The 9928-nt window shown below is 45.2% G+C and overlaps 1 protein-coding gene across 1 annotated transcript; it reads left to right on the plus strand.

Moving 5' to 3' along the window:
* The first annotated feature begins 1099 nt into the window (after positions 1-1099).
* LOC144141570 (ribonuclease P protein subunit p20-like) lies at positions 1100-3256 on the plus strand. Its single transcript, XM_077673113.1, has 2 exons — positions 1100-1222; positions 2574-3256. The coding sequence occupies exon 2, from the start codon at positions 2603-2605 to the stop codon at positions 3062-3064; it is 462 nt and encodes a 153-aa protein (XP_077529239.1). The 5' UTR covers positions 1100-1222; positions 2574-2602; the 3' UTR covers positions 3065-3256.
* Positions 3257-9928: the final 6672 nt, after the last annotated feature.

Consider the following 9928-nt stretch of genomic DNA (forward strand, 5'->3'; position numbering starts at 1 on the left):
TCTGGGATCTTTAACTGGCTATATTGCTTTGTATTATTCCTTAAATTCAGCTTCGTGACCTATCCTTCATGCACGAAAGACGTGAGGTAAATCAGAATTTATCTATGAAATTAAATTTCCGGTAAAATGTTATGTCGTCAGGACACGTAACTGTTTTCGAAGATCTGAGTTTCAATAGTAAACTTGTTAGAAATAAATTTAGCATATACAGATAAAGATGAAATTGGGGGACAAAATCGGACTATTTTTCGTGGCGCCATGTCGGCGCAAAATTGTCCCAGCAAGCACTTTCATTTTTATCCTTCGGGCAGCTCAGAAAAAAAAAAATCGCAGGCATAATCCTGAGAACAACAGTATTGTAGTATTTTAAGGCGTAATAAACAAAAGCCAGTGCTGGGTGCTTCTTCTCTATCATATACAGATAATTGTTTTAAATAAATAAATAAATAAATAAATAAATAAATAAATAAATAAATAAATAAATAAATAAAATTGATTTCAGCGATGGTTTACATCTAGAGGATTCTAAAGCTGCGCTGTATCGACACGAATTACCTGAAAAACATAATAATATAAAATGCTGCACTATTTCGAAGCTGATTGAAGTAATTGATGGCAGGTTGTGCAACCTAAAATACCGCGCAATGAAAATGAAAATAATCAATATAACGAAAACAATTAAAATATTGAGAAAAAAATAGGTCATCAGCTCTCCAAGTCATTCGCCCTCCTATTTCGTGCGCGGCGCCGACTTACGATACTTTTATTCAAATCATATCCAGTACATTTATTTACACGTATTAATGCAATTAGGTCCGCACAAAACGGGCCACAGTGATTGCTTGTGGTATCTAGCCACCATACCTGTGGACAAGCTTGGATGTCTTGGCAGGTTTAATATTTTGTTCAGCGCAAGAGTTAATGTCGGGCACACTATTTTGTAGGCCGAAAAAAGTGCAAAAAGTTTCGTGGATGCGTTTCTACTTTGCTATGAAAAAAAAAATGGCAAAAGCCGCTTTTGGCTGCACGCCTTCCCAGCGAGTAAAACTCAAAACCGAAACCGAAAGTGCAGAAGATTTCTTTCCTGCTACCGCATCGCCATCGGCAGCACATTCAAGATGGCCGCCTCCACAACAACTCGTACGTGTTTTCACGAGCGCAGACACAAACTTTTCGACGCAAGTCGCGGATAGTGAGACGTTAATTACGCAACTGAACTGAGGTAGGTAGTTTAATGTGTTACTGCGCTTTCGGCTACACCACTACAACAATGCCTGCGCTAACGGCACTGTTCTTAGCGCTTGGTCAATCGACGAAGGCTGGTGACAACAGCGTGCTGACTCAAATTGCGGATGAAATCATGCTCGCATCTTTCGCCGTGTTTTACCGCAGTGTCGGCCGTTATGATGCTGAACTCTGGATTACTGGTTTGAATCGTGGCAAAGACAGCTCTTCGATAAAGGAAAAATAAAAACGGTGCGTGTGCGCGATGTTTTGAAGTGGTAAATGACGTCGAAGACGACGAGATAACGAGGTTGTCCGAAGCAACTTTGAGCTGTCCACAATTGCGCACATCGTAGCTGTGGCTCATGAAAGTTGAGGTTTAAAATTTTGAGATTTGTTTGCAGCGGCCAAGAAATAAAATAAGACTGCAGCAGGAGCTGGGTTACCTCGGCTTTGCGAAACGAGTTGTCATTTAAAGCAACCGTAGACGATTTTTCTTCTTTAGCTCAAGGCAACGGGGATAACAGCGTGGTAGGTTACGGAGAATGGCTTATTCGTTGTCGTATTACCAATTCATCTAAAACAGTAATGCAATCAGGGTAAAATTTCGGCACCGTGTTTCTCAAAGTACAGGAACGTGTTCATTTCATTTATTTCATTTCATTTATTGCATACTGCAGACCTTCGCAGGTCCAAGCAGGTGGTTTGAAAACAAGTATGCTGATGCTGATCTCACTTAAAGATTGACTGCCGCGAATTCCATAACGCTACTTTGAATACGCAAATTAGTAGCAGTAGGTTTTCTTTTGCTACTAGCCCTGTTGACGTCCTTATTTGTGTGCGTGTGTGCGTGCGTGCGTGCGCGCGTGCGCGCGCCTTGCCTGATACGTTATCTGCGTAGGTAAGAAAAAGGTGAAGCCGACAGCAAAATTAACAGCTATGTATAGAGAGGGATACTTGTTGCAACAAATAAACTAAGAGTAACTGGCTTTCAATATATAATCGCGAAATTCAGGGGCTTATCTACATCTGCATTGTTTAATGTATACACCTTCTTGAACGTTAACTTCGTTACACATAATCATGCAAAGACCTAAGGTTTTTCAAATTTCACTGCTATTGAAAAAAATCTTTCTATAAAAACTGTTTTTCTACATCGAAATTAGTCTTGTGGCACTTGTGGTACTACAACATAAGTAATATATAATTTAGCCAATCGGTCAGTGTGAAGCAGTTGTTTTTCGTTTATTGCAAGAAAATTACATTTTTCAACCTCCATTTTCTTGACTTTTTTTTTCTGTCGCCTGTTTCATTGTACTGAAACTAAACATTACTGCCTGTTTGTCCAGAGCATTCAAACTTCCCGCTTTCCTGGACAATGGCGGCAGCTCAGCCGACGATGGAAGGCGCTGAAGCAGTGAGCGAGCGGCCCATCGTGCCCCGACGGCCAAGGTTCGACCCTGATGACTACCAGCTTCGCAAACGCAAGGCCTCTGGCCAACTGCCTCGTCGAGAGAACGACGTGTATGTCAACATGTCGACAAACTTCAAAGGGCAGTTAGAACGTTGCCGAAAGCTCTTGGACAGTGGCAAAACCGAAGTGTTCATCCACGCCATGGGGGCCGCTGTTGGCCGGGCGATCAACTTGGCATTGCAGGTGGAAAGTCATTACCAGGGCGTGGTTGAACTGGACGTTCGCACTTCTACTGTCGGTGTCATCGACGATTTGGAGCCTCTGGGTGACGACCTGGAGCCGATGACGCAGACCCGACAGTCGTCTGCGGTCCACATTAGACTCTTCATGCCAACTGCGGACAAGCAGACATGCCCCAGTTCATGAAAAAGTTGCAAGAAATTCATAAAGCTGTGGAGTTGTTGAAGGTGATTGAGTGACGTGTGGAGTCAGCGAAAAAGCCAGCTGCAGTCAAGTCAAGCATGGGCTCTTGAAAGGGTTCTGTGAAAGCTTATAAAACTATGAAGTTGCTTCATTTTGTTTGTGAGTCTTGGCCGGCCTGTCTTACTGTGTGCTTTATTTCTTGTGGCTGTACGTTTGGTTCAATCATAATTTCTTAAACACTGATGTGTTTTGTTTTTACTTGATTTACACAAATTCCAATTGAGGAAACCGAATGGAGTCTGCAAGTTGCATCGTGCACAGTGTTCACAATGAAAATAAAGGATAAATTAGACTCGTACTTTAACCAAGATTTTGGAAACATTCAAGTGCGTCGCACAGTTAAAGAGAGGGCTGTGTGCGCCTTTACAAAGACTATATGAAAGAAATAATTTTTCTTTCAGGTGCTGCTTTATCAGTACAGCGTGTAAAAAAGCCTATTTACTACTTTCATACAACTGTAGAGGTTAATTTCGGCCCCGAATACTGATCTTTCAGGAAACAAAGACAGCCACAAAACTCAAACGTTGTTACTGTTCGTGAAAAAATTTTGAGTGAAAGGTGCATCGCAAAGTGAAAATGTGGGGCGTACAATCTAAATTACAACTTCTTTTATTATTTTGAGGTTACAAGAACCAAAGTTTCGGCAAATGCTGGATTTTAATGTTGCCCCGTATAATTTTCCTGTCAGTAATAGATCCAAGAAGGTATAACAGGGGCAGCTGGAACCGCAGGTGTTTTTTTGTGCTCGAAACAAAATGTCACAAACCCCGATAAAGAAACGCAAAAAAAAAAGAGAAAAAAAAAACGGTGCTTTTCGCACGAGTGACCTTATGACGTTCGTGGAAGCCTGTAAGGACAAGTTTCACGTCAAGCGAAACCAGGAACCCTTGTTGCTCTTGTATTCGTCCTTTTAGAAATCAACACTCGATGGGCGTTAGAAAGAGGTAACACAAAAACAGCCTCTAAACATTTCTCTTTGTGGTGTTGGTTATCTTGACGCCTTGAACAGGGGGAGAGGTTGTGTGCATTTATTTTCACGGTTTCGCTTCCACACAGTGGTTCCGGCGACTCGGTGAGCGGAAGCGGTTTAGCCGGTTGGGAAAAAATCAGAACAGACTGCTCTCATTGAGATCTGGAGCAGTCTGCATTGATACCAGCCCCAATCATTGTAGTGGGGGTGAAGTGCAAAAAACCTCTCCTTGAAAAAAAAACGCAGCTACCACATTAACCGTATTCGCCGTTTTAAGTCACAGTGGTTCCGAGACGGCTCTGCGCGAGCCGCTACACGAGAACCAACAGCGGCGTCCAGATTGGTGGCGCCGTCTGTCGTCGCGTATACAAGACGCGTAGCAGGTTTTCTTTCTAGTGCGCCGTTACGAGCGCTCTTGTCGGCCGCTTTAGGCGCCGCCCTTTTTAGAGCGACGGAACTGTAACAAGAGTGCTTTGACGCTACACTATCAGGTGGAGCCACGCATCCACCCGGGGGTACTTGCGCCATTTGCGCATTTTAGCGGGGTGGTAAGGTGCGCTTTCTTTGGAAGGGAGGAGTCGCGCTTCTCTGGTGTGCGCCATCGGTCACATGCTAGGCTGCAAGGGTAGATAGGTTTCGTTGTTTGGGATGTCATTCCTTTCTTGTTATTCTTTTGGAAGATTTGCAAAACAGTGCATGTGAAAGGCCATTGGGTGTTGTATGCGTGGAGTTTCAGGATTTGTGACGGCGTCTTCGGGACGGACACGGACAGTAACAAATTAAACCGACTAGCTATAATATTTCTATTATTGTAATTGTTATTTATGTTGTTCTTGGAATGTGCATTTTACAGTGGCTTGAAGGTGTAAAAATTATTGCATTTCCCTAATTGATTACTCGGTAATTTCAGCTTATTTTTAAAAATTTATAATACATATGTGTCCTGAGTATTCACAGAACAGTGGAGGTGTGCTCGAGCTAACACGTCATCTTAAATTTTAAAAGGGGGGCAATGTGAAGACAAAATACAACTTTGTTTAACTTGAAAGAAAAGTTCAGTACTTTACCCAACTCCATTCCAGCCAAAAAGATGTTTTTTAACCTCACAGAAAAAAAAAAAAACGCCAGAAGTTATAAAGCACTTTCATATTTCGCGCTACAGTGACGTTTCATCGGCAGGAGTGACGTCATATGGGCCAGCACGAAAACCATAATTTTCGGTGTGGTAGCTGCACTTTAGCATACAAATGATGCGATCCAACGGAACTAGAGGCCTGACTACAATCCAGTCATGTGTCTTATATAGCGATGGGTGGCCGCCAATCGCACAAAGATTGAGTGAATTAAGTCATAGAAAAGTTGCCGTAAAGTGGCTAGGGTGTCGCCAGTGCTCCACATGTTAGATGCGACTGCATCTCATTCACTCGCCTTGTCCCTGCATCCGGCGTCGTCGGCGTTGTCGTCAGCGTCCGCCCCTCCCCCATTCTCCTCGCCGCGCGAGCTGCGCTCTCCGCAGCTCATACCCTCTCCTCTCCGATAGCGAACACTCTCTCGCGAGGGGCATTGGATTGAATTCGATTGGATTGGATTGGCTTGGCTTGGCTTATCTTGGATTGGATTTGGATTGGATTAAAGTGGATTGTGTTGGATTGCGTTGCGTCATAGCCGCGGCAGGCGCACTGGCGCTGGCGCGTCCCCTCACCGTTATGCGCGCTATAAAACGCGGCGGCTGCGCCGCTCTGCTCCATCGCTCCAGCGCTGTTCCTCCGCTGTCCAACGCTGCAACGTGAACCCCCTATGCGTCGCATCTACACAGGGGTTCCCGCGAGGGGAGGTGGGAGCTTTTTCTTTAACATCTCTATTATTTTTTCGAAATTTGTGATCAAGTTCGTATCATTGTTATTAAGACAAAGCAGTCTTTCTAATCATCAAAACTTGTATTTTGTCTTTATGGCCCCTTTAACTGAGCTATGCCGGAGCCACACATGATCTCACTCATTTGAAAGAGAAAATGATGTGAGCTAATAGTAGGGCTCGTCGCTTCCGGGTCTCATTTAATAAATTCGCCTTAATTTTTTCGGTTTCTATTTTGTGTGTGCATCGTCGTTTTTTTATCAGGAATGTACAAACTGCTAAGCCCGTTCTTGCTCTTTTTTTTGGAAATATATATAGTGTGGTTTCGGCAATATGTTATTACCATCAAAGGACATAAAATAGCAGAAATGAAAAATGTCATAAAATTAAGGCTTCGACGGACGCCCGTAGGGTCTGGAAGAATCACTGAATAAAAAGCGAAGACCTCCATCACGAAACAAAGAAAAATGTATTGGTGTTCCCGACCACCTGTCGATCGCAAGTTTGTTCACAAATTTCCAGAGGCCTAGAAGTCAATCCATTATTTGCTGTTGTAGTCGGCATTCCCGCCTTCTAATTATTTAAAAATGGGAACGCAGTGACTCGATGCATTTCACCGTAAATTTAACTACCGATGGAGTCACGATAGCTTAATCTAATTATAATGCACTCCTACAGGACAGGTCGGAAGTGAAGCTGTCTATACAAGCGTACTTTTGGAAACATCGAAATCCGCTTGCTAACCTTCGTCGCGTTTTTTGTTGTTTCGACTTGTCAGGGCGATCGTCAGTGTCGAGACGCCGAAAAGACCGAAAATAAATCGTATTTCCTCCCCAGACCCCCGCCCCCCCCCCATCTCTATCTATCTATCTATCTATCTATCTATCTATCTATCTATCTATCTATCTATCTATCTATCTATCTATCTATCTATCTATCTATCTATCTATCTATCCGTCCGTCCGTCCGTCCGTCCACCCTTCAATCCACCCATCCATCTATCCATCCATCCATTCATCTATCTATACCTGACTGGAGGTTATGGGTAAGACGACTTTCCCAGGTGCCCTCTGCAGTACGCAATGAGCAGAACGTGTGCACTGCGTACTACGGAGAGCATAGGAAGCACACACTTCCTCCGCACTGTTAACAGTACGCAGAACATCCACACAGTTGCTGCAACTGCACAGCGCGCAGAACTTCGACATTGCGTAGTGCAACGAGCGCACATGGATCGTGCACGCCGAGTAGTGCACAGTTCGCAGAAAGTGCTCTATGCGCTGAGCAATACTCAAAAAGAGCAGACTGTGTACTGCCCCCAGAAAAATGGCGCAGCTTGCACTGGTGGTGCAACGCTGGAGAAACAGCAGAGCCGGGGGTCGAGTTAGCTTCTTCCCATCTGGAATTCGCTGTCATTGCGGTGGACCGACCGGAACGGCCTTGGCTAAATCCGGCTAAACTTGGCCTCACCCCTCAACACTTATTTGAGCACTAAATCCGGCTAAACTTGGCCTCACCTGTCAACACTTATTTGAGCACTAAATCCGGCTAAACTTGGCCTCACCTGTCAACACTTATTTGAGCACTAAATCCGGCTAAACTTGGCCTCACCCCTCTACACTTATTTGAGCACTAAATCCGGCTAAACTTGGCCTCACCCCTCAACACTTATTTGAGCGCAAGGCCGTCCGCCGGCTGAGCCCCGCTATATCTCTTCTTCCTCCAGTCGACCTTCTTTTACGCAGGGCGTTCTCCGAGTAGAGTTGAGCCCTGCTGGGAGGCTAGGCCGGGAGGTTAGCGCGTGCCCTCCGCTCTTTGCTGACGCGAGCAGCTTTTGCGCTCTCCTTTCTGGCCAGGAGGTAACGCGCCCGTCTTTTTTCTTGGTATTTTTTTTTCTGACGCCACTGGACCAAGCTGAAGCTGAAACAGCTCCGCTGTTAAAAGTGCGCACTGCGTACTGCACAGCGCACCGAAAATACGCACCGAGTATATTGCACAGTTTGGAGAGTGCACTGCATATCTATAGAGCGGATGTCCTGGCCCCTCCCGGCGGTGTGCACCCGGCGGTCGCAGAAACTGCCTATTTCCGGTTCAAGCTGGATTCGGCAAAATGAATATTCGGCCGTCTTCTATACTCGTTTAATTTCCCGTTCAAACCGAAATGCTACAAAGAATTGGGACAATAGCCCGAAATTAATCGAATTTCCCTTATTAGCCCGCAAATTATTTTTTAAGGAGACAGATAATATGCAAAAAACGTTTAAATCAGCTATCCCGGCAGGAGCCTGTCCTTGTCACGCGTCGATTTGAGGGTGCAGAAGCCGTGACTCCTACTCAGAGTTCCACCGTGGAATTGGGGTTCGCCTTGCATGAGAAACCGAGAACCACTGCACGCTAATTCCTCCGTCCTCAAATATTCAGAGAGAGAGAGAGAGAGAGAGAGAGAGAGAGAGAGAGAGAGAGAGAGAGAGAGAGAGAGAGAGAGAGAGAGAGAGAGACATTCATTTTGAGAAGGAGGTAAAGGAAGGCTGGAATGTTAACCAGGCTATAGCATAGTTTGCCATCCTGCGCGTGGGAAATGTGAAAACCGAGAAAAGCGAAAAAAATAAAGTGCAAGTAACAGAGCATAGAGGGGTGTGCCCGGCGTTAGGGCACTATATGTTCGAGTTCAGCGATTACCACTAGAGTCTTCCGTACCATAGTACCTTGTTGAAGTTCGTAGTTCGCATGTATGAGCGCCTTTCTCGCCCGGTGGGCAGACGACGGAGGATAGCAGTGACGTATAATCTTCTCCTCAGACAACGGTTGCCGAGGGTCTGGGTGCCGCAGTGTTGGAGAGCTGTCGTGTTTCCGGTGAGAAACATGGGGCATAAAAAAATTCCGTATAGTATCCGTGTGTACGTTAACTTCACACTCGTCACTCGCTGCCATCGCGGTCAAGCAAGAGGAGACATTTGTGAGTGCCAGCCCCAGCCGCACAGACGGCAAGGGAGGGGCTGCGTCAGATCGTGGCAAGCTTTGTGGAAGGGGACGTCGAAGGTGCGGGTCAAAGGCGCCGTTACGTGCACTGGTTCATTTGGAAAGTGTTGTCTGCCGGGCAAGCATGCGGATTGCCAAGAAGGTCATCACATACCTCACTGCTCTTCTGCGCCACCTCATGGCGGCGTTCTCTAGTTGTGGGATTGTGTCAGCTTTCCTCTTGTCACGCCAAGTGTCGGCACATACCTTACTTGTTTGCTTTGTCGCCTCATAGAGGGCACTCGAAAGTTTTCTGGCCCGTTTACAATTTATTTATTTATTTATTCAATTATTTATTTATTTATTCATTTATTGGTTGATTGATTGATTGAAAATATATTTATTTTAAAAACGAGGGAGGAGGAGGAGGAGGAGGAAAAACTTTATTGTGAGCCTGGTGATGTGGGAGCGGTTCCTCGGTCCAGGAAACCATGGGACGACCAAAGAAGATGGCTATCCTAATTTCAGTATTCCACTGGTTATCCATTGCCGCTGTGGCTCTCGCTACCAGCACCACAAAAAATCTATGAAAACTTATAACGACTTACAGCTCCGCTGTAATATGGAAACACCCCTTTTTCAGCATTCCAACGAAGATTCCTCATTAGTGATTGATTGTAATGATCGTTATAGTGGGATTGAGTGGGATGAATAACGATGGATTAGTGACTGGTAACGATTAGTAATGATTAGTAAGCTGAATAAACGCAGTACTGAGTCCTGACGCGAAATTTTCGCGTCAAGTTTTTTTTTTTTTTTTTTTTTGCTGCTACGGGTGCCTACCAGCCATGGAGGAAGAAAGAGTTAGGAAACGGCGCCGCCGGAGAAACGTGAAGCCTATACATAAAAAGTAAAATCGAAGTCGGCCCAGGCGTCACTGCACCACGTGACCCCACCGCACCGCCTCTGTATGGGCCGCCGCGCTCTTCAATTTCGTCTGCTCGAAACTGCTCTGCGGCCCGTTG

The sequence above is a fragment of the Haemaphysalis longicornis genome, unplaced genomic scaffold (assembly GCF_048455015.1).
Source record: "Haemaphysalis longicornis isolate Haplotype H1 unplaced genomic scaffold, Haemaphysalis longicornis Haplotype H1 scaffold_6, whole genome shotgun sequence".
In the NCBI taxonomy this organism is placed as follows: domain Eukaryota; kingdom Metazoa; phylum Arthropoda; class Arachnida; order Ixodida; family Ixodidae; genus Haemaphysalis; species Haemaphysalis longicornis.